Source organism: Microtus pennsylvanicus, chromosome 10 (genome assembly GCF_037038515.1).
Source record: "Microtus pennsylvanicus isolate mMicPen1 chromosome 10, mMicPen1.hap1, whole genome shotgun sequence".
Lineage (NCBI taxonomy): Eukaryota > Metazoa > Chordata > Mammalia > Rodentia > Cricetidae > Microtus > Microtus pennsylvanicus.
Window position 1 is genome coordinate 91,092,899 of NC_134588.1, and position 24,496 is coordinate 91,117,394.

Sequence of the window (24,496 nt, forward strand, 5' to 3'; positions counted from 1 at the left end):
AAATCTTTTCTGTCTGATTCCTGTCTTGCCCCTTGACCTGGATAAGTCACAAGTGCGATCTCAGTGTCTTCCTTCCTATGCTCCTGGGCAGGGTGAGGACCCAGGTACTTGCAGCTAAGAAGGAACAAATAGCTTTCAAAACCCTTTTAGCCATTTCTGAGTGCCCTCAGGTAGGAGAGTGTAGACGTGACCTCCTTTAGGGGAAGCCAGTGCCTTAGTGTGCAAAGTGCTTCGAATTTGACTGTGCTGGAAACTTCCAACAGCTGTGTGGGGTGGACAGCCGTGTAGTCTTCTACAAAGAAACTGAAACTCAGAAGGCAGCTGGTCTGTGTACTCATTTTCAAAGGTATGGCAACCGAGGCACAGTGAAGAAACGTGGCTTGACCACGATGACAAAGCCACCAGAGGCATCCTCCATCCTGAGTATATTCTGCCTGGTCCTTTCCCCGAATTTGGGTCTCTGGAGATGCCAACCACCTGCTCACACCCCAGGCCCCATTACTCCACCCAAGCGTCCTGACATCACCTCCCTTTGTGACCAATAGATGAAGTTCCAGCAATGATGAGGATGTGAATGTCAGCTACCTCCCCCACCGCAGGCTCTGTGGTTGCAAAGATGCTCTAACAGGAAGCGGGTTTGAGGAGCTGCACAGCTTCCTGCCCCCCTAGAGCTTCACAGTGCGAGAAAGGGCCAGGGCTCAGCTTGGCCACGAGATACAGCTTCATGCCAGGGTTCTGGTAGCTTCCTCTTCCATATCCACTTCCGTGTGGCCCCGAGTGGGCCCCAGAGGCAAGTGCTGCTGTCCGTTGCCCAAGCCACCCTCCACCTCCAGTTTGGAGCCCTGCCCTTCTAGGGCTGGGCCAAACCAAACTACTGACTGGGATTCCATGGGGGACTGGTAGGTCAAAGGTCTTGGGGAACAGAAGTGGTGGGGCCAGATCCTGGGGGCTCTGGCCATGAAGTCTCGGCAGAAAGTAAAGAAGAAGGGCTGCTCCAAGGAACGAGTGTTTGGGTGCGACTTACAGGAGCACCTACAGCACTCGGGACAAGACGGTAAGGAGGCCAACCGAGCAGGGGGCAGCGGAACGGGTGGGCGGACTGGCACGCAGGCACCGAGCTTGTCTTCTCTGGCTTGATTTGATCTGTTGGGAAGAATCAACTCCTAGGGCCCCGTGGCCCAGGATCACCATCCATGAGACCTGTGCCCAGGAAAGACAGGAAATGCAGCTCAGAGGAGGCAGAGAGGTTCGCTTCTGTAATAGTTGTGGGGCAGGTCTCTGAGAGGGTGAGGATAAGAACTCCAAGGGGACGCGAAGTGGGGGATGGTGGTATTTATAAAGTCTAGAGATGCTGATGAATCAGGTGAGGAGACCGAGAGGGGGACAGAGGGTAGGAATGGAGGTCCTATGTCAGGAGAGTGGCTGAAGGGATGGTTGATAGAAAAATAAACGGAGGTGGGATTGGGCCCAGTGGGTCTGAGGACATAGCTTGAGGAGAGTGGAGGGAGGCATCCTAGCTGGAGAACAGCACCAAGGGACAAGGACCTGGACCTTCTGCACCTTTGCTGGGCCGCGGGAGGGTGTGGGGGAAGGAGAGACCGTCTTCTTTAGATTGCTTGCAAAAAAGAAACAGGTTTGCAGTAGAAGGCAAGGGGAGAAGCCGCTGATGTAGGGGACACAGAAAAGTGAAGGAGATGGTTTAAGCCCTGGTGTGAAGCTGGGAGTAGAAGCTGCAATAAAGATAGGTGTGGGCACTGTCTGGAGCTGCCTCAGTTCCTTGCCTGGCTTACTACGCGGTGGCCTTGGAAAGCCAGCCTACCCAGGGACAAGCCCTGGCTCAGTGCTCTGCCTAACATGCGCTCAGAACCATGTCTTATTTGATTTGAAATTGAGCTATCTTGACTATACTGGCCAGCTTGTTTTCAACACACTGAGAAACTTACAAAAAAGGGCATGATTCTGCCCCCCCCCACTCCACCCCACCCCAATCTGTCATTTCCTCTTTGTCCCCTTCTCTGGTTGTGGTGCCTGCAGAGAAGGGAGGGCGATGGTGGTTCCCAGCTCATTTCCTGCTCTTAGCCCCGCCCCTGTGTCCCCAGACACCTCCTTCCCCTTTTCTCCTCCATCAGAGGGCCCCATCCCTACCAGCCTCCATTAAGGGAAAGTCCAGGCCCCAAGAAAGAGTGTTTGCAGCCGAGGTGGACTTTTCTTCTCTCTGAGCACACCTGGCTCCTTACTATTATTCCACTGGCCATAATGATTCTTTAACAAAAAAGTATCACACCATTTACTTATATATTTTGTATGCATGTTGGGAAGGGGCAAATTGGTTCCCCTGCAGGTATGGAGGTCAGAGGACAACCTGAGGGAACCAGTTTTCTCCTTCCATCATGTGGGTCCCAGACATCAAACACAAGTCATCCGGCTTGGTGGCAAGTACCTTCATCCACTGTACCACCTCACAGGTTGTGTTTCGTTGTTGTTGTTGTTTTTCAAGACAGGGTTTCTCTGTGTAGCCCTGGCTGTTCAGGAACTTGCTCTGTAGACCAGGCTGGCCTCAAACTCAGAGAGATACGACTGCCTCTGCCTTCCGAGTGCTGGGGGTTAAGATTAAAGGTGTGCACCACCACTGCCTGGCAGGCTATATTTATTGGTAGTATTAGTGTCAGTGTGTGTATGTGTGTGTGTCCACATGTACCACGGTACATATGTAGAAGTCAGACAGCAACTTTTGTTTTTTGTTTTTTGTTTTTTTCCGAGACAGGGTTTCTCTGTGGCTTTGGAGCCTGTCCTGGAACTAGCTTTGTAGACCAGGCTGGCCTCGAACTCACAGAGATCGGCCTGCCTCTGCCTCCCGAGTGCTGGGATTAAAGGCGTGTGCCACCACCGCCCGGCCAGACAGCAACTTTTGGAAGCCAGCTCTCTCTTCCCATCATGTGGGTCCCAGCGTTGAACTGAGGTTTTCGGGCTTGGTGGCAGGTATCTTTTACCTCCTGAACCATCTCACCGGCACTAAAGGATTTTCTTTTTAATTTTGAGATTTTTTTTAAAAAAATTTATAGGCATGAGTTTTGTCTGTGGATGTGTGTTTCACATGTGTGCAGTGCCTATGGAGGCCAGAAGAGGGTATCAGATTCTCATTGGAACTGGAGTTCCCATCGGTAGCTGCCAAGGGTGCTCTGAAGAACAGTCAATTCTCTTAGCTGAGGAGCCGCCTAGCCAGCACTAGATAATGATTCCCGACAGAGAGCCGTACATCTTCATTGGACTTCATTGGGGATGATGTTCTTGTAGTTCCTGGTAAACCCTCAGTTCAGCCTCCTTATCCTGGTTCAGCCCTTCCCTGTGGTTCCCATCCCCCACAGACAGCCCAGACTCCCCTTCTGGGACTCTCAGGGCCACCATTCCCAGCTGGTAAAGATTTCTTTCTAGAGATCCAGGGATAATGAAAGGCCAGCGGCTCTTGGTTGCAGGTGAATTCAGAGCAAGTGAGAAATTACTTGTCCCTTACCAGAACTTCACCTGCGCTGCAGACTTGAGAGATGACTCTTGGGTATCTCGGGTATCAGTGAGAACTCCTCCCCTAATCCAAAACATCCTGGTACAGAGAGATGGAAAGTGTTAGGGAAGAGTGAGGCCGGTTGATTGCAGCTTCTCTCTTTAGCTCAAGATCCAGCAAGAAATTGAAGGTCCTGGTAGGCGAGATCCATCTGCTTCTGGTGTACTGATTCTCCCAGGTCATCTTAGTTTTCTCTACTCTTACACCCTTGCTTGACTTTAGACCTCTTCCCTAACTCTTCTCCCCTAAATGGATCTTTCCCTGTCCCTGAGCCCTGCATACACTCTGATAACTTGCTTGTGTTTCTGATTCACTGTCGGTGCTTCTTTGACTCCACCCATACCCTCCGCATCATGTTGACTCCATCACCCCAATCTTGTCTCTAGATTCCATCGTCTTGTCTCTGACTTCATTTTTCTGATGTCTATCTACAGCTCCACCAACTCTCTGACCCTGTTATTTTTAGACCCATTTCCTTTATGACTCAGGCTCCTTAAGACCTTCCATCTCTGTAAAGACCTACTCCAGAGGTTCAAAATCAACTGAGAAGAATAGGGCAGGAAAACCTGGTTTAGATGAAACCTAGGAATTTGGAGGAGAGAGGGAGATTGATGTTTGAGGTGCAGTCTCGCTATGTAGCTGGGATTACAAGTGCGCACTAACCGGACCCAGCCGGCAGCCTATTTGTGAGTCAGTAGAGCAATATGGTGGCCAAAAGAATGAATGCAGCATTTGGCACCCAACGGCGGAGCAGCAGCTTCAACAAGCAGGGCAGCCTCATCTCTTCATTTAGTGCCGAGAACTAAGGACAGGGGACCATGGAAAAGCGAGAGCAGGACCCGAAGGCATGAACAGTGGCTAGGCTGGAGTGAGGTGAGAAAGGTGACAAGAGCCCAAATTTTAGGAACCACTCACTCCAGAGACATTGTGCAAATGTCCTGGGTCCCTCATTCTAAGGATTAACACACACACAACCCTGAAAGCAAAGACTTCCTTAAATTTTTTTTAATCCTCCATGCTTTTCTTGTTTTACCCAAGTTCCGGGTATGAGCAAAAAGACAAAGGATCTGAAAAGCAGGTCACAGGAAGAAAGATGAAAACCAGTGATCGGTGGGATTATTATCTATACCTTTCGCCCTGGTTTTCTGTCATATTTGTTCCACAAAAAGCTTGGGAAGACAGCTGGCTCTCTGTGCGTTTGAGGTTAGCCTGGTCCACAGAGTGAGTTCCAGGACGGTCAGGACTGTTAAACAAAGAAACCCCCATCTCAAAAAATGAAACAAACAAAGCTCAAACAAAAAGCTTGGGTTGACTCCTGAGAGGCAACACAACAAACAAATCAATGACTGAGGAACTGAAGTGAATGGAAATTAAGAAGAGTAGGACCCAGAGACGCACATCAGATAGTTCTATGTGGCTGCTAGGGGTGGGCCTTAAACTGCGTAGTAGTTAAAGTCATATGAAACTCACAAGCCTTTTAGGGAACAAAAATTTAGGTAGCTGAGAAGAAGCACAACTTTCCCCGACACTGATAAATGCAAGGAACTTCTCTGGTGACTTCCAGTCAACAGGACTCAGTGCTCTGTGAAAGGCAATGTTCTTTATCAAATCTCTAAGGGACTTTAGTGATTCAGACGTAATTCTGAATTAATTCATTGTGTAATCTAACAAACATTTGAATACCTCATGTTCCACCACAGTGAGAGATATGATTCTCTGACAAGAGAGTACCATTTGTCAGGAGGTATAGATACAACCACTTACAATAAAGTGTAGTAAGTACTGTAAGATTGGGGGCTGGAGAGATGGCTCAGTAGTTAAGAGCATTTGCTGCTCTTGCAAAGGACCTGGGATTAGTTCTCAGCGTCCACATAGTCTCACAACTGCCTGTAACTCCAGTTCCACCCTAGTCTGACGCCCTCTTCTGGAATCCTCAGGTACCTGCATACATAAAGTGCATGTACAAGATGCTCACATATATAGATACAAAAAAAATTGAGATGAGTAAAGGACTGTAATATATATACATATGTATACATACACACATATATACATATGTATATACATATATACACATACATACAAAGGGTTCAGAATCAAGTGATTTTTTTTAATTTATTTACTTTTTTTTATTGAGAAAAGGAGAAAGAAAAAAAAAGTTTCCCCCTCCTCCCAGCCTCCCATTTCCCTCCCCCTCCTCCCACCTTTCTCCCCCTCCCCCCACTCCTCTCCCCCTCCCTCTCTAGTCTAAAGAGCAGTCAGGGTTCCCTGCCCTGTGGTAAGTCCTAGGTCCTCCCCCCTCCATCCATTTCTAGGAAGGTGAACATCCAAACTGGCTAGGCTCCCACAAAGCCAGCACATTACGTAGGTTCAAAACCCAGTGCCATTGTCCTTGGCGTCTCATCCGCCCTCATTGTTCGCCATGCTCAGAGAGTCCAGTTTTATCCCATGCTTTTCCAGTCACAGTCCAGCTGGCCTTGAGCTCCCAGTAGATCAGCTCCACTGTCTCAGTGGGTGGGTGCACCCCTCGTGGTCCCGACTTCTTTGCTCATGCTCTCCCTCCTTCTTGTGTGTGTGGATACATGTGTGTGGCTATTTGAGGTTAATATCTGGGCTCATTCTCCATCACTCTCCAGCACATTATTTTTGGCAGCGTCTCTCAGTCAAGCCCACAGTTTGCTGATATGGCTGTATCACCAGCCTGATTGCTCTGGGACATCTCCTGTCTCCACTTTGTGAGGACAGAATTGCAACCCATTTGCATGAATTCACATGGATTCTGGGGACCTGAATTCCAGAACTCTTGCTTTCCAGGCAAACACTCTTAATTGCTGAACCACCTCTCCAGCCCTTGTTTAGTTCATTTAGTTTAGTTAAGGTTTTTTGTTTGTTTGTTTTCTTTTGTTTTTTTAAGATGATCTCATTATGTTGTATGTTGGCTCTAAATTCCTGGGCTACAGTGATTCTCCTGCTTCAGCCTCCCAAAGAGCTAGGACTATAAGCATGTGCTACTCTGCCCAGCTAGGAGGCTATGCTTGAGATATTTTGAGTAACAGTTTACCAGGCAATTGGAGGGGAAGGTATATTCCCAGACAGGAGAATAAAACAAGTGCCTTCGTCAGTTCTGGGTTGCTCCAGCAAAACAGCTCAAATGGAGAAATTATGGAGAAGTTGCTTTTGCTCATGACTACAGTGGCTGAGGTTTTCAGAAAGCTTATGCTAGCATCCTGGCAAGGGACGCCTGGGTATGTCACAATATGGTGAGGTGGAAAGAAAACTATCTGCATACAGAAGGACCAGGAGCATGGAGTGGCATTGCTTTTGATAACTCACTTTCTGATCCAGTCATGAAAGACCCACTCCCGCCCAAAGAGGTAGCATTGTAAACCTTGGTGGCACACTTTTTTAATCCCAGTACTTGAAAGGTATAGGAGCATCTTCAAAGGCCTGTCTGAGCTAGTAATAAAGACCATCTCTCAAACAAGATTATACACACATTAAAAAAAAAAGCCAGGCCAGGGGATGATGGTGGCGCATGCCTTTAATCCCAACACTTGGGAGGCAGAGGCAGGTGGATCTTTGTGAGCTTGAGGCCAACCTGGTCTACAAAGCTGGTTTCAAACAGCTAGGGCTGTTACACACAGAGAAACCCTGCCTCAAAAAACAAACACAAAATACCAGGCAAACCCCCCACAAAATTCAAGAGACAGTAATAATTCATTCATGAGGAGAGAGTCCGATGACTTGATTATCACTCACTAGATCCCATTTTCTTGACTGTTTCCCATCTCAACACCACCACTCTGAGATGCTTCCAGCACACAAACCTTTGAGAGAAAAAGCATGTCCCAGCCACATCACTGAAGAATGGTACCCAGGCTTGCTTATGGATTAGCAAAGGGCTCAGTCATAGAGTTTGTCAGGACCTGGTTTGTGAAGGTCTTCTATCCCAGGCTGAGGAGCTCATATTTTATTCTGTGTCTTTAAGATAAACACTGGGTACTCGGGTAGGGTAGGCTGGGTGTTTCTGTAGCCTAAGATTAAAGTGTGGAAGGGGGCGTAGTTTGTAGGTTTGAGTTAGGTTGCATTCACAGCTATCTTTGTCTGCATGGCTTTCTTTTTTCTTTTTCCTTTCCTTTCCCTTTCTTTCTTTCTTCCTTCCTTCCTTCCTTTCTTCCTTCCTTCCTTCCTTCCTTCCTTCCTTCCTTCCTTCCTTTCTTTTTTTCTTTCTTTTGAGGCATGGTTTCTTGATGTAGCCTTGGCTGTCCTACAACTTGCTTGGTTGACCAGGCTGACCTTGAACTAAGGGAGATCTGCCTGCCTCTGCCTCCTGAGTGCTGGGGTCAAAGACATGGGCCACTACCGCCTGGCTACATGGCTTGCTTTCTTTTATTTTTCTTTTTTTCTTTTTTCTTTTCTTGGTTTTTTGAGACAGGGTTTCTCTGTAGCTTTGGAGCCTGTCCTGAAACTAGCTCTGTAGACCAGGCTGTCCTCGAACTCACAGAGATCCGCCTGACTCTGCCTCCCAAGTGCTGGGATCAAAGGCGTGCGCCACCACTGCCTCGGCTAGCACGGCTTTCTATAAGGGATTCAATACTTGTTTTTGAGACACTATCACAACTGCTACTCTATCAAGATAACACGAGAAATACCACGATAATCTTTAAGGAGATTAGTCTAATAGCACAATATTGGCCCAAGGTCAGGAGAGATAATATAATTTTTTGCATTCTTTAAAAAAGGTTTATTATTTTGTTTGTATATTGTGTGGACACACATGTGCCATGAAGGGCATGTGAAAGTCATAGAACAACTTGTGGAAGTCGGTACTCTCCTTTTACGCCTGACCACATGATCAGGCATGGTACTTTCCAACGCCAAACTGAGTAACTGCAAGTTTTCTTACTGGAGAAAGTGCCTGAAGCTAAACCCCTTCAGCTGCGTTCCATTTCAGCTGGGATAACCAGGGTTCATTTGTTCATGGCTGGCAGAGTGTTACATAAATGCAATTTGGGTGCCAGTCTTTTACTTTGCCTTGTCTACCCCACAAAATTGCTGTTCCCTTTAAAAATTCTGGGGTATGTCACAGGGTGGTGGGACAAACCTTTAATCCCAGCTCTTGGGGGCTGGAGGCAGGTGGATCTCTATGAACGCAAGGCCAGACTGGTCTACAGAGCAAGTTCCAGGGCATACAGGGCTACACAGAAAAACTCTGTCTGGGAAAAAAAAAATCTGGGGCAACAAATGATGACAAAGAGAAGTTTCAGTTCCAAAGCTGCGGACCTGTTCTTCCTGTAACTACAGCACTGACAGCTGAGTGCAGGGCAGGAGGGAGGCTCGGCAGTTAAGAACACAAACTGCTCTCGCAGAGGCCAGGGTTTGGTTCCCAGTACTCATGTTGGGCAGCTCACAATCACCTGTAATTCTAGCCCCTCGGGGATCCTGGGATGTTTCTGCACTCATAAGCACATGCACGCGCACACACACACGCACACACACAAGACTATTAATGAGATGCCATTGGTCTAGTCAGGCATTGGTGACACAAGCCTTAATTTCAGCACTCAAGAGGCCCAGGGCTACACAGAGAAACTCTGTCTTAAAAAACAAAACAAAACAGTTACCATTTATCTTATTTCTCTATTTTATGTTGTGATTTGGCCTAATAATTTTATTTGTGTTTTCTTGTGTTTTCTAATACAGATACTGATATTTAAAGTTAGATTGAGGTGGTTTTCTTTTGTATTTCTTTCTTTGGGGGGCGTTGTTTCAAGACAAGATTGTGTGTGTGTGTGTGTGTGTGTGTGTGTGTGTGTGTGTGTGTGTGTCTGTGTAACAATCCTAACTTTCCTGAAATTTGTTTTGTAAACCAGGTTGGCCTTGATCACAGAGATCAGTCTGGCTCTGCCTCCCCAGTGTTGTGATTAAAGTCATGAGCCACCATTGCATGGCTCTTTTGTGTTTCTTTTTTCTTTTTAATTTATTTATTATGTATATAGTGTTCTGGGCACCAGATCTCATTACAGATGGGTGTGTGTCATCATGTGGTTGCTGGAAATTGAACTCAGGACCTCTGGAACAGCAGTCAGTTCTCTTAACCTCTGAGCTTTCTCTCCAGCCCATCTTTTGTGTTTCTTAACGATTTATCTGTTTTTGTTTTGTTTGAGGCAGGTTTTCTCTGTGTAGTCTTGGCTGTTCTAGAACTTGATTTGTAGACCAGGCTGACTTCAGACTCATAGAAAGATCAGCCTGCCTCTGCCTCCCAAGTGCTGAAATTAAAGGTGTGTGCCACTATGCCTACCTTAATTTTTTTATCTTTAACTTTTAAGGCTTTTGTTAACTGGATTTGTATATAAGATGTTAAATATCTATAAACTGTTAAAATAGAATGTAAGGTTATTGTAAATTATTTGATGTTCTACAACCATAGCCCATCATTTTCTGTGTAAATCTAAAACAATAAGCTATAACACTGAGTACATATCATAAAAAGGGAACTGGGGATGTAGCTTGGTCGGCAGAGTGCTTGCCTAGCGTGCATAGGCCGGCCCTGTGTTTGATCCCAGTATCACACAGACCAAGTATGGGGGCACATGCTTATAATCTCAGTATTCAGGAAGCAGAAGCAGTAGGATCAGGAATTCAAAGTCACCTTCAACTACACAGCAAATTCAAGGTCATCCTGGGTTTGGTAAGACTCTCAAAAACGAACAAATTGAACGTAATGGGCACACCTGTAATCCCAGTACTCAGGAAGTAGAGGCAGGAGGATCAGAAACTCAAGGTCTTCCTCAAGTATACAGCAAGCTGAAGGCCAGCCCAAGATCCGTGAGGCCCTGTCTCAAAGCAAACAAATGAACAAACAGAGGTAGAGCTGTGTTATGGAATATTACTTTAACCAGGCAGAGACGTGTTAATATTTGTTTATGCTGCATTTGTTTAACTATGTAAATATATGTTACATTTGTTTATGCTGCATTTGTTCCAGGATGTAAAGACGTGTTGCTGTTTCACCTTGACTGCCTGAAGGCACCTGATTGGCCTAATAAAAAAACTAAATAGCCAATAGCTAGGCAGTAGAGGGATAGGCATGGCTGGTGGGCAGAAAGAATAGGTGGAAGGAGAGGGAAGAGAGAAAAAGAGTGAATGAGGGAGAGAAAGAGGGAGACACCCAGGGCCAGCCAGACAGCCAGACACAGAGAAGGACATACAGAATGAAAGAAAGGTAAAAAGCCCCAAGGCAAAATGTAGATGAAGAAAAATGGATTAAATTTAGTAATAAGAGCTAATGGGACAAGCATAAGATAAGGCTGAGCATTCATAACTAATACTAAGTCTCTGTGTCATGATTTGGAGGCTGGTTGGTGGCCAAAATAAAGCCTGTTACAGAGCTGGGGCTCAAGAGATGGCTCAGTGTTTAAAAGCACTTGCTGCTCTTGCAGAGATCTGAATTCAGTTTCCCAGCATCCATGTTAGGCACCTCACAAGCCCTACAATTCCAGCTACAGGGATATCTGCTGTCTCTGGCCTCTGCAGGCACCAGTCCTATATGCAAATTCCCTTGAGCAGACACATACACATAATTTTTTTTAAAATCTTTATCTTTAAAAAAGAAATAGAACTAAGAGGGTCAATATTAAGTAGCAGTGAACTCTTCAGTACAGGAGAGACTTCAGGACTATGGGATAAAAATATTATACAAAGATAGGTGAGTTGGGTCTGATCACCTGTAAGAATCTTTCTAGTGAGTTTTTTATTTCACAAGCTTTGCACTTAACCTTGATGAACCCTCTTCCATGATGCTGCGTCTCTCAGACCCCTTATAGTCACTAGCTTTTCAGATTTTCTTTTCTCTGCCCATCTGTGTCCCCAGTGCCCCAGGTGCTAAGGAGCTGTGCAGAGTTCGTGCAAGAGTATGGAGTGGTGGATGGGATCTACCGCCTCTCAGGGGTCTCCTCTAACATCCAGAAGCTCCGGTGAGTCAGACAGAGTGGACAGGCTCTGTGGGCCAGACAGTCATGGTAAAAGCTGCTGGGGAGAGCTGGAGGAGGGGTAAGGGAACGTGGGAGAAGGAAGCACAGAGGTTAGGTGCTATTCCAGCGAGAGGCTCTGAAGTCTGGTCAGGCAAGGTGGGGACCCCAAGCTCACTCCCCCAGCAGACATACTCTCCCCGTTCCCACATATGCAGTCTGCTTTTAAAACACACACACACATACTTGCATGCACATACACATGATTTGCATACTATAAAATTCACTATTTAAAAATGTTTGCATCAGTTATATTTAGTATAATCACAACACTGCAATCATTACCATTAATTCCAGAACATGTCACCATCCTCTCTACATTTCCCCTTCACCTAACTTGACTTTCTGTCTGTATAGATCTGTCTCTTCTGGACATCTCATAAAAAGTAACAATACAATGCATGTTTTCACTGTCTCTTCACTCTGAGTCCTTTCAAGGTTCACACATGCTGCAGCATGTACTAGTATTTTATTGCTTTCTGTAGATGAATACAATTCTCCAGCATGGCTATGCATTTTTTTCTACCCTTTTATCAGTTGATGGCTCAACAGGTTGTTTCCACCTTGGGCTATTATGAATAATTCTACTACAAACATGTACAAGTTTTCATGGCTGTATCTCACTTATTATTAATGTAAACCTGAGTGGGATGGCTGGGCCATATGGCAACTCATGTTAAACTTTTCAAAGTAACTGCCAAACTGTTTAATATAACAGTGTATCACTTACATGTCTGCCTGCCCTATATGAAGGCTCCAGTTTCTCCGCAGTGCTGGCAACATTTGTTACTGTCTTTCTGATTGTAGGCTTCCTAGTGGGTGTGTATGATATGTCATTGTGATTTATGTGTGCATCTCCCCAGCTACAGATGAAGTTGAACACCTGTCGTGCCTTCCTTTTGGGAAACGCCTATTCAAATCTTATGCTTCTGCTTAATTTTTTTTAAATCATTGAGTTGTAATAAATTATATGTTCTGAATGTCAAAGGTTTTTTTTGGTTTTTTTTTTTTGTTTTTTGTTTTTTGAGACAGGGTTACACTGCGTAGCCCTAGCTGTCCTGGAACTCACTCTGTAGATCAGGCGGGCTTTGAATGCACAGAGATTCGCCTGCCTCTGCCTTCTAAGTGCTGGGATTAAAGCGCACCATCATGGCCTGGCAAAGTACTAGGTTTTAATCAGATGTATGATGAGCAGTATTTTCCCCTCCCCATCTGTGGTTTGTGGGTTGTTCTCTTCCTCTTCTTCTTTGTGGTAGCGGGGATTTTGAACCCAGGGTTCTTTTTATTGATAGTATCCTTTGACACATAAACGTTCCTTTTCTTTTCTTCTATTGTGTATGGTATATGCACGTATATGTTTGTGTGGTTATGTGCATTTGTGTGGAGGCCAGAGATCAATGTTGCCTGTTTTCCTCAATTGCCTAATTTTAAAAATGAATTTATTTTTATTAAAGTATCTTTATTTTATGTGCATGGGTTCTGTGCCTGCTTGTATGCCTGTGTACAACGTGTGTGCCTGGTGCCCAGAGACGCCAGATGAGGCCCAGAACTAGAGTTACAAACGACTGTGGGGCATCATAAGGGTGCTGGGAACGGAACCTTGGTCCTTTGGAAGAGCAGCTAGTGCTCTTAACCGCTGAGCATCTTTCCAGTCCTCTCCACGTTTTTGTTATTATTAATGTTGCTGTTGTTTGAGTCAGGGATCTTGCTGAACTTGAAGCTTTCAGATTTGGCTAGACAGAATGGCCAGCAAGCTCCTGGGATTCCCCAGTGCTGTTCTTACAGGTCTCTGCTGCCTTGCCTGGCTTTTCCTGTGAGTGCTGGGGATCCGAACTCAGAGGCTTAAGCTTATGGGGCAAGCACTTTATCAACTGAGGTGTTTCCCTAGCCCCTTGTCTTGCTCTCTCTCTTTTTCCCCCCTTACTCTGTAACTTAGAATTTATTACATAGCATAGGCTAATCTCAAATTCACGGAAATCTTCCCGTCTCGGGAGAATTTGTGTCATCCATTTATCTATCTTCTTTTGGTTGTTGGCACTTTGGGTGCCATATCTGAGCACCTGCCAGCTAATCAAATCAAGATCATGAAGACAACACCCAGGCTAGGCAAAGTGGTATGTGTTTTGAATGCCAGCATTTAAGAGGCAAAGTCAGATGGATCTTTGTGAGTCAGAGCTCAACTTGGTCTATATATTGAGTTCCAGACCACCCAAGAACTATATAGCAGGACCCTTTCTCAAAAAAAGAAAAGGAAAAAGGAGAGATGCATTTAGGTCCATCGCCTGTGTCTATTGAGTCCGCTCTACCTCTTCGCTGCTAATCATAGATCCCTAGTTAGTCATGTGCAGATCCACTTACTTGTCTCTACTCATCTTTACATTCACGTCTACATATCCACATATGCAATTCCTAATATTTCCTGACATACATAGAAAATATATGTAAATACTCCAGTGAACGTATATAATGTATATACATGTGAATATGCATACATTCCAGCATTCTCCCTCCAAGTCTCACCCATGTGGACCATGACCTGCCTGCAGCTGACCTCTATGGGTCCTGCTTCTCCCTACATATCCCCCCGTCTGACCTGTACCACGCCTGACCACTCTGCCCCTCCCCAGGCAGGAGTTCGAGGCCGAGCGGAAGCCGGACCTTCGGCGGGACGTATACCTCCAGGACATTCACTGCGTCTCCTCCTTGTGCAAGGCCTATTTCAGAGAGCTGCCAGATCCCCTCCTCACTTACCGGCTCTATGACAAATTTGCCGTGAGTTGAGAGGCAGGGGGGTGGGAGACAGGGTTCAAGGGCCACAGCTTCCGTTTCGACACCCCAGTTGTGTCACGTGCCAGGCACGGTCCTGGGAGCCTGACAGTTAAGCATTACTGAGGAGAAGAGCCCTCCTTCCCAGACCTCGTCAACCCCCTGCCACCTCTGCCAGCCTCTGTCCCTCTTGTCTTCACTCTCTCCCTATCGTGTTTCCCCTAAGACCTGCAGACCTCACAGAGCACAGCGGTAAGACTTGGGAGGTAAAGGGCAGGCTGTCAGAGCTGGGAGGCCTTGGAAAGCACCTAGACCAGAGTTTCCCTACACTTAAGAGAACAAAAATGCTGTTTACATAACAAAAAAAATATTTTCAGGAATGTCCCTCCAGTTACAGCTATAACTGTATTTAAATCTTAAACAGTTTTGGAGGAGAAAACACATGACAAAAATGGTGTCCTGATTTGAGTAATACTTTTTTTCCCCCTTTTCTTTTTCTTTTTTTGGTTTTTTACACATGGTTTCTCTGTGTAGCTTTGGAGCCGGTCCTGGAACTTGCTCTGTAGACCAGGCTGGCCTCGAACTCACAGAGATCCTCCCAAGTGCTGGGATTAAAGGCGTGCGCCACTATCACCCGGCTTGAGTAATACTTTTAAAGTAAAGTTCTAGCTTCTTCGGAGGTTGAGGCAGAAGGATTGCTGGAGCCTAGAGTTTGAGCATAGATTGGACAACATAGCAAAGTCCCATCTACTTGCCAAGAGCTTGCATTTTATTGAGTGCAACAACATTGAGACTCAGAATAGCAACCGCAGCCTGCTCAGTCCATCCAGACCAGCCTGGGTGGATCACCTTCCCAGACACCTTTCAAAGGTCTAGCTCCACAGCTGTACCGAGGTGGACACTGAGGCAGGGGAAATGGCAGTGAGTTGCTCAAGGTCACAAGACTACGCGTAAATAAGATTCAGCAATCAGCTGCGTGGTGGTGGCTCCTGCCTTTAATCCCAGCACTTGGGCGGCAGGTGAATCATTGTGAGTTCGAGGCCAGCCTGGCCCACAAGAGCAAGTTCCGGGACAGGCTCCAAAGCTACAGAGAAACCCTGCCTCAAAAAATTTTTAAAAAATTCAGTAGTCATTTGTGCGCCCAAAGGTCCTAAGCTTGATTTCTGTGGTTTTGGGGATTGAACCAGTGCTCTTCTGCATGGCAGGAAAGCACTCTACCACTGGGTTACATCCCGATCCTTGTTTCCTGCCTCCTGCCTCTGCCTCTAGAGTGCTGGGGTCAGAGGCATGTGCTACCATGCTCAGCCTGAGGTGTTTCCACTGTTTTATGGTGCCTTGAAGATCTAGGCGGGGCCATTGTGGGACACAGCAATAGATGGTCCCTGAGAGTTTAATTTGGACCTCTGCGAAGCAAGCAGGTCATCTGTGAGTCAATGTCTCCCTCTTATACCCTGGTCCCCAATTAGGAGGCAGTGGCTGTGCAGCTAGAGCCAGAACGCTTGATCAAGATCCTTGATGTGCTCCAGGAACTCCCTGCCCCAAACTACAGGTGTGTGGGGTTCCGCCCTCTGTACTCCAGAGACACCCCAGCCCCGGCCCTCCCTACAGTCCCAGCCTTGCTGGCTCTCCCAGCTCTCAGGTCAGCCCACCCCTGCCTTGATGTTCTTTTGGGTGATTCTGTTCTTGATTTCTGCAGGACGCTGGAGTTCCTTATGAGGCACTTGGTCCACATGGCCTCATTTAGTGCCCAAACCAACATGCATGCCCGAAATCTGGCGATTGTGTGGGCCCCCAACCTGCTCAGGTGGGTGTATGTGTGAGCAGTGTGGAGCTGCTCGGAGACTTGGTGTAGCAAGATACACTCGATGTGGTTGTGAGGGTGCACTGGAGAGGATTTGGGGGTCTCATAAACCCAGCAAGACAGGGAAGTTCAGCAGTGGCTAAGTAGTATAAAGTCCACCAACTTGGGCCTTCACTGAGACCAAGTGAATTTCTTAAGAGCAAGACTTGCACTGTGCTGTGGAGGCTGGAGACTAGAATATTGGTCTTTGCCAAACATTTACTGAGAGAACATCTTACAGTCTGTTCAGGAACTGGCCTGTCTCTGACTCATTATGGCACAAAGCATTATTAATTATAACAATTCTTGGTCTTCCTTTTGCGGTACAGTGCAAGGAGTATGGCAGGACATCGCAGATGGCTTTCTCGGGGGAAGTGGTATTTGAACTTGAATCATACCTGTGGCTTAAGAGGTAGTTGTGAAGGTAAAGACCAGGGGCAGAGGTATAGAGCATTTCAGAGGTTAGGCATTTGTAATATGACTTTGACACTAGCACTTGGGAGACGGAGGCAGGTGGATTTTTGTGAGTTCAAGGCCAGTCTGGTGTACACTGACAGTTCTAAGTCAGTTACAGCCACAGCTACGTAATGAGACCTGTCTGTCATTTGTGTGTGTGTGTGTGTGTGTGTTTTCAGGAAGACTTTAGATAGGGAAGTGTTTTGAGTCTTGGGAGGGACTGATTCCACATCTTTACAGGTCTAAGGACATAGAGGCCTCTGGCTTCAATGGGACCGCAGCATTCATGGAGGTGCGAGTGCAATCCATTGTCGTGGAGTTCATCCTCACCCATGTGGAGCAGCTCTTTGGGGGTGCCTCCCTCTCTGGTTAGTGTCCTTTCTGCCCGTTACCCATCACCACTCTCTGCTGGGAAGAGCTTTTTAGTTGCTTTATGGTTTTGACTAAGATCAGCTCTAGAGAGCCTCACAAGTCGCTTCATTCAGACCCCTCATTTTGTGGGTAGGAAGACTGTGTCTCTCACAGAGGGCAGTACGTGATGAGCACCTGCAGAGAACACTGGAGAAGTGTTAGTACAGCTAGGGCTTGGGCAGGCCTCTTCCGTGGGCATTCTAGCACATAGATCAGTCTCTGCAGCACCACCTTGGAGGACAAGGCTAATGTCTTGGGATCTCCTGATCCTCTTCGTTCTTGAGAATACCCTTCTGAAATGGATAGAGAGGATCTATCTCCAAGAACCTCTGAATATATCCTTAGCTTGGTAGTTTGTTGTGGGGGGGATGGACTGGGGACTTGAGGTTCCTTTCTTGGTTCTGTTATTGGCTGGCCAATTCTTTTCGTTCTCCTAGCTGGTGCAGATGTGGAGAGTGGATGGCTGCCAGGGGCCCGGGCATCAGGCAGCTCTGAGGACTTCATGCCCAGGCCTCCTCCCTACCACTTGCCTAGCATCTTACAGGCTGGCGATGGACCACCGCAGATCCGGCCCTACCATACCATCATTGAGATTGCAGAACACAAGTAAGGCCTGCTTCCCGGGACTTCTTCCCTTGCACTGAGTCACCCAGACTCCACTCCTAATTATATCTCCATTCTCTGCAGGAGAAAGGGATCTTTGAAGGTCAGGAAATGGCGATCTATCTTCAATTTGGGTCGCTCTGGCAATGAGACAAAACGTAAACTTCCACTGCGGGCTGAGGACAGGGGTAGGTCTGGGATGATGAGGAAATGGGGCTCTGGTGAGGGCGTGCGAGGTCTTGGTGCTATGCACATTCATCTTTTTCAGAAGAAAAAGCCAACAAGGGGACACTGCGGCCCGCTAAGAGCATGGACTCACTGAGTGCTGCAGCTGGCGCCATTGATGGTGAGGACAGATGTTAGTGGCTATGTGTGTATGCGCTGTGACAATTACAGCACAGGCTTGGGTGTCTATAAATGTGGCCAAGTGTGTCTAGTAATTTTAAAAGAATCACAAATAATTATATATCAGTCTTGGATACACACGGCAAGTTTTACAATAGATGAGCCTGTTGTCTAATCTCTGGGTATGTTCATGAGTATTTGTACATGGAGACTCTCTGTGTGTGTGTGTGTGTGTGTGTGTGTGTGTTAGTGGTAGCTAGTGACTGTATCTACAGAGAGGGAAGAGGATCCATCAGGTATGTGTGACCTTTAACCTGCTGACTGGGTGGATAATTTGCAGTAGAGGCCAAAAGAAAGCTGGGTCTGGTACCTTCCAATTATCCTACCTCTAAAACCTAAGAAAACAGAGCCGCTGAGTCTGACCTGAGCTGTCAAGACCCTTTGGAGCTGAGGCTGCTGAATACCTGACCCTCTCTCTCTTCCACAGAGCCAGAGCGACTGGTGGGGCCCAGCAGTCCTCAGTCAAGCTCACTGATATCTGAGAGCTTGGAGAATAATTCTATGGATGCAGCAGAGGGTGAACAGGAACCTGAGGCGGAGGCACAGGGCAGTGCGAATTCTGAGCCGGGAACTCCACGAGCTGGGCGGTCAGCTATTCGGGCCTCGGGGAGCAGTCGTGCGGAGCGTTGTGCCGGTGTCCACATCTCAGACCCTTACAACGTCAACCTCCCGCTACACATAACCTCCATCCTCAGTGTACCTCCAAACATCATTTCTAACGTCTCCTTGGTCAGGCTTACCCGTGGCCTTGAGTGTCCCGCCCTACAGCCCAGGCCAAATCCCACCTCAGGTCCTGGCCCCGGCCCTGGCCCTGGCCCCCCAGGTGAGAACTTGGAGATTTCCCAGGACTGGAAAATAATCTAGAACTTTAGGTTGAAGCTGTGGGTGCTGAGGACGTAGCGTTGGAAGTTCAGAGGTCAGAGATCAGAGGCTTCAGCCCTTAGGCTTTGAACACAGTCTTACGTTGCCTGCCTAGATTTGGGGTTTGGGGATCCAGTGATATTATTAGGTTATATGAAGTGCACAAAGAAGGGATCTCTGTCAGGCTTCAAATCACTGATTTACCCCCAAGAATAGGGGCCTGTGCCAGACGCAAAAGGGATTTAGTAAGGTACGAGTAGGGGTAAGAACAAAAGTTGCTGTTAAGAGTCTCAGCAAATTAATATTAAGAGCTAAATATCACTTATCAATTCATGCTGAGGGCTGTATTAGACACTTCACAGGTATTAGCTCATTTTCTCATAACATGAAGATATAAGTATTGTTATTCTTACAACAGTAGAACCTGAAAGTTATCTTCAGCAATTACTACTGATTTAGGTAGCAAGAGCTAGGATGTGATTCATCCTCAGATTCCTATGCCCAAAGTGTCACTGATGAGAAAGCTGGGGTTGTATAAGGTCGACGTAAATAGAACAGTTAAGTGGACGGAGCTTCAGATTGTATAAGGTCGAGGTAAATAGAACAGTTAAGTGGACAGAACTCAAATTTTGTCTGCGCCACTTATTAGCTGCATAGCCTTGGACAAGCTGCTCTGAGCTTCAGTTTCGTTAAAGCCAACGGAGGATGAAGAGTTGGGGGCGTAGCTCTGTTGGTACAGTGCTTGCCTGATGTACAAAGCACTGGATTTTATCCCCAGCACCACATAAACCTGGTATGGAGGCTTATGTAATCCAACACTTCGGAGGTGGAGATGGAAGACTGGAAGTTTGAGGTCATCCCTGGCTCCATAGTTTGAGATCAGCCTGGGATACAGGAGACCTGTGTCAAAAAAAGGGTGTGGTACAACATCCTCTATAATATTTCTTTATTTTTGGAGGGTATTTGTGTGAAGGGGAGTTGCCTGTGCAGGTGTGTACATGAATATAGGAACCAGAGGACCACCTTAGGTGTTGTTCTTAGATGTCCACATTTTTTTTTCTATGACAGAGTATTTCAATGACCTGGAACTCCCCAAGTAGGCTAGAGTGGTCAGCTCCAGGGACTGACCTGCCCCTCTTGCCTAGCACTGGGATCAGAAGAGCACACCAACTTTCTGGGGATCCAACTCAGGTCCTCGGGGCTGGAGAGATGACTGCTCTTCCAGAGGTCCTGAGTTCAAGTCCCAGCAACCACACAGTGGCTCACAGCCATCTGTAATGAGATGTGCAGGCACACATGCAGATAGAACACTATACATAATAAATAAATTAAAAAAACAAACATAGGTCCTCATATTTGCATACACTCATTATGAACCAAGCTATCCAGCCAGCCCCTATAAGTAACAGTTTATTCTGTAGGGAAAATATAAAGATTAATTATAAAAATATCAAACACAGTCAGACAGTGGTGGTGCATGCCTTTAATCCCAGCACTCAAAAAGCAGAGACAGGTGGACCTTTGTGAGTTCGAGGCCAGCCTGGTCTACAAGAGCTAGCTCCAGGACAGGTTCCAAAGCTACAGAGAAACCCTGTCTCAAAAAACAAAAAACAAAACACACACACACACACACACACACACACACACACACACACACACACACATCAATGCTTAGAGCTGGTGGTGCATGTCTTTTTAATCCCAGCATTTAGAAGGCATAGATATCTTGATCTCTGGGAGTTGAGGCCAACCTGGTTTACGTAGTCAGTCCAGGCCAAGTAGTGCTATGTAGTGACACCTTGCCTCAAAAACAAAGAAATACACAAACACCCCACAATGCTTGGCACTTGAGTGAGAATAAAGAGAGCTGTCAGCAGTGAGCCATTCTGGTCTGAGAGGAGAAGCCATGTTGACTAGTACATACCAGGAGTGTTGGGCCCCTAGAGTATCAATGTGAGGAATACCCATACCTGAAAGCATTGGGGCTGACCTTGACTTTTGGATTTCTGAAACTACTTTTCTTCCAACAGATGAGAAGTTGGAGACAAGATCAGCCCCAGGTCCCCTGGCTGACTCAAACCCAGCAGACATGACTACTGCCCTGGAGGACTCCTTGTCCCAGGAGGTGCAGGATTCCTTCTCCTTCCTAGAGGACTTGAGCAGCTCAGAGCCTGAGTGGGTGGGGGTGGAGGATAGGGAGGTGGCCAAGGCAGAAGCCGCAGGAACAGCAGGAGCAGCAGGAGCAGCAGGAGCAGCACCTTTCTCCCTTGGGGAGGATGACCCTGGGATGGGCTACCTGGAGGAGCTCCTGGGAGTTGGGCCTCAGGTAAGGAGGAGCTGTGCTGGGTATTTGGGTAGTGTGTAGCCTAGAGAGTGGCTAGGGCTACCTGGTCTTAGACACAATGTTTTGCCTACAGGTGGAAGAGTTTTCTGTAGAGCCACCCCTGGATGATCTGTCTCTGGACGATGCACAGTATGTCCTGGCTCCTAGCTGCTGCTCCCTCGATTCTGCTGGTCCCACACCTGATGTGGAAGAAGAAAATGGGGAAGAAGTCTTCCTGAGTGCCTATGATGATTTGAGCCCCCTTCTGAGCCCTAGATCCACGAACTGGGAGGGTATAGGGAGTCTGGAGGAAGAGGCAGCAAGATGTGGGAAACAACCTCCAACACAGGCTGAACAGAAACAGGCGTGCCGGGAAGCTGAAGAGGACAAGGAAGCTGGGCCTGGAAGCACATCGGCTAACAGGGAAGATGCTGAGGCAACTCCAGAGGCTGAGATGGAAGCTGGGGAAGCTGATGAGGAAGGAGGGGAAGGGGAAAGAAGTCAAAAGGTGATGGGTAGTTTTGAAAAGGGGAATAGTGAAGAGATAGAGACCGTGGAAGGAAATTCCAAAGGTCAAGAGGTTGAAAGTATAGAGACCAAAGATACGGAGAAAACAAGAGAAGAGGATAAAGACAAGCAGGAAAGAGAGAGTGGGAGAAAAGAAGGAGCTGAGAAAGGAGAGGACACCCCCGTAGAAACTGGAATGGATCCAGAGCATCCGGTCCAGGAATACCTGCTTCCTGGAGAGAGCTGGGAAGTGGTACACAACCAAGAGACTGAGAAAGGCAACAAGGATGAGATCAAAGGACTGAGTGGGAATACTGACCACCAGTCAAGAGAAGACCAAGGACATAGTGCAGATGGTAGAAGTCCAGTAGAAGATAATGATAATGGGGAGGAAGAGGAGGTCAGCAAGGAAGAAAAAAGTATAGATATAGAAACTGAAGGCAAGAGAGCTGTTGGTGACCACTTAGAAGAGGGGGCCCTCTCTGAAGAGCCAGGTGTAGAGTTCCTGGAGGTTGACAGTACAGAAGAAGTCAATGAACAGTCTTCTGAGATGGAACAAGGCCCTCCACAGCCATCTGAACCAGAGGGGATGGAGGCTGAGGGACAGCTCAGTTCTGAGGCATGTGACTTGAACTCTTGTCCCTGTGGTTCAACTGGTGGTGTGGGCATGCGTCTGGCTTCTACCCTAGTTCAGGTCCAACAGGTCCGCTCTGTTCCTGTAGTACCCCCCAAACCACAGTTTGCCAAGATGCCCAGTGCAATGTGTAGTAAGATCCATGTAGCACCTGCAAACCCATGTCCAAGACCTGGTAGGCTTGATGGGACTCCTGGAGAAAGAGCTTGGGGGTCTCGTGCTTCTTGGAGGAACGGAGGTAGTCTTTCCTTTGATGCTGCTGTGGCCCTGGCCCGGGAACGCCAGAGAACTGAGGCGCAGGGAATTCGGCGGACCCAGACTTGTACTGGGGGTGGGGATTATAGCCTCAACTCCAGAACCTCTCCCTGTAGCATGATTCCTGCCCATTCTTCCCGGCCCCTTAGCTGTCTGGAACTCCCACCTGAAGGCACAGAAGGGTCTGAGCCCAGGAGTCGGCTTAGTCTGCCCCCTAGAGAGCTTCACCCCCCTGTCCCTCTTATGTCCCCTCAGCGTCAGACATATGCCTTTGAAACACAGACTAACCGTGGGAAAGAAGGGCTGTGATTAGGATGGGACAAGAGGAATCAGAAATTTATCGTCAATCTCTGGAACCCTCACCTAGCTGTCGTTGCACCCTTGGCAGCTGAAGTTCCAATTCCATAGGCTTGGGTCCTCTAGCTACTTGTTTTGACCATGAGAGGCCTTGGTGGGTTTACTTGAGTTTGTGTTAGACACAAAGCACTTATCTCTTAGCAGAGTCTTAAGAAATATAAGAAGATTTTATTCCCATGAAGTTGTGATTATTAACCAAAACATAGGGTAGGTAGAAACTTATTATTTTTCTTAAATTTAAATACATGGCGGGGGGGGGGGATTCCAGTCAAACTCCTGCCCTCTTCTGAGGCTGTGAACATCTCTTCATAGAAGCCCAAGGCAGATGTGGAAAATACAGGGCCAGATACAGAATTGCTTGCTTCTGTTTTGTTCCCAGATCCTTAACTATCTCCTGACCCTTTTAGCTCCAGATTAGGGGAAACACATCCAAGAAGCTCTTTAAAGTCCTCAGTGTTCACTGAAGGAAATGGATGGCATCTTCTGTTTTCAATTATTTGCAGAGGAAGTCCTGTACAGATCTCTCTGGTCTTTCTTTTTCCCATTAGAATACCCTCCTATTTCAGGAACGGGATGTCTGGTCATCACTCTGGCCCTGGCACTGTTTCTCTGCACAGGCAGGAGCTAGAAGCCTCATTTAGCCATGGTGGCTGTTTGATAATAAAATTGAATTTTTTATACTTAAATAGTGTATGGACTTACTCTTATTAAAGTCTTGGGAGGAAAGGTATCACATTTGAATGTTGCCAAAATGTATATATCTTGTTTAGATATTCTTTCTCGGTTGTCATGGGAACCTGGAGCTAGAAAGTAGAACTAAGTTCGTGGTGGTCAAGAAATGAGGAAGAGAAACCTGTATTTACATAATGTTCATCTAATGCCAGGAACTGGGCTAGATTTATGTGCATAAAAACTTTGCTCTTGAATTTATTTAATCTACTTAATTTGGTAAAGTTGGTATTAGTATTTCCATTTACAAATGAGAAAATTAATCTGTAATTAACTAAAAATACATGCTTATCAAAGATCTCAGAGTGAAGAAGCAGCAGTTTCCAGTGACACACGCCCTTAAACTTAGGCACTCAAGAGGCAGGGGCTGGGGAATCTATGTGACTTCAGAGACAGCCTGGTCTACATAAAACAGTTCAGAAAGACATAGTGATCCTGTCTCAAAAAAAAAAAAAAAACCGCATCAGTTGAGGATTTAAGATCGGGGTCTGAAATGGTTTCAGAATCTGAATTCTAGCTATTATACGTCACTATTCAAAAACCATCATGGGTATCACCCTGAATGAGAAAAAATAGTAATCAAAATTGTCACACATGATCCTTAGAAAAACTGGAAGCTATGAAGTCTTTGGGGGGATTGCTGACGCTAGTACAAAGGAATATACCCAGATCTACGTATGCCCAGGAATGTCCCAATGTCCACTTGGAAATCCCTCAAAATGATGCCCTGATCCAAGATGGCGTCCCAAATTGCCCTTGT

The 24,496-nt window shown here is 46.8% G+C and overlaps 1 protein-coding gene across 1 annotated transcript; it reads left to right on the forward strand.

Moving 5' to 3' along the window:
- Window positions 1-610: 610 nt before the first annotated feature.
- Arhgap30 (Rho GTPase activating protein 30) lies at window positions 611-23,693 on the forward strand. Its single transcript, XM_075989103.1, has 12 exons — window positions 611-1,054; window positions 11,433-11,535; window positions 14,217-14,361; window positions 15,822-15,904; window positions 16,052-16,159; window positions 16,892-17,019; window positions 17,500-17,668; window positions 17,750-17,853; window positions 17,934-18,011; window positions 18,498-18,893; window positions 20,962-21,257; window positions 21,349-23,693. The coding sequence occupies exons 1-12, from the start codon at window positions 958-960 to the stop codon at window positions 22,957-22,959; spliced, it is 3,318 nt and encodes a 1,105-aa protein (XP_075845218.1). The 5' UTR covers window positions 611-957; the 3' UTR covers window positions 22,960-23,693.
- The last annotated feature ends 803 nt before the right edge of the window (window positions 23,694-24,496 follow it).

Coding starts and splice junctions, on each gene's coding strand:
- Arhgap30 (XM_075989103.1), top strand. CDS start 958: ATGAAGTCTCGGCAGAAAGTAAAGAAGAAGGGCTGCTCCAAGGAACGA. Junction 17,669..17,749: donor ATTGAGATTGCAGAACACAA/GTAAGGCCTGCT, acceptor CATTCTCTGCAG/GAGAAAGGGATCTTTGAAGG. Junction 17,854..17,933: donor ACTGCGGGCTGAGGACAGGG/GTAGGTCTGGGA, acceptor CATCTTTTTCAG/AAGAAAAAGCCAACAAGGGG.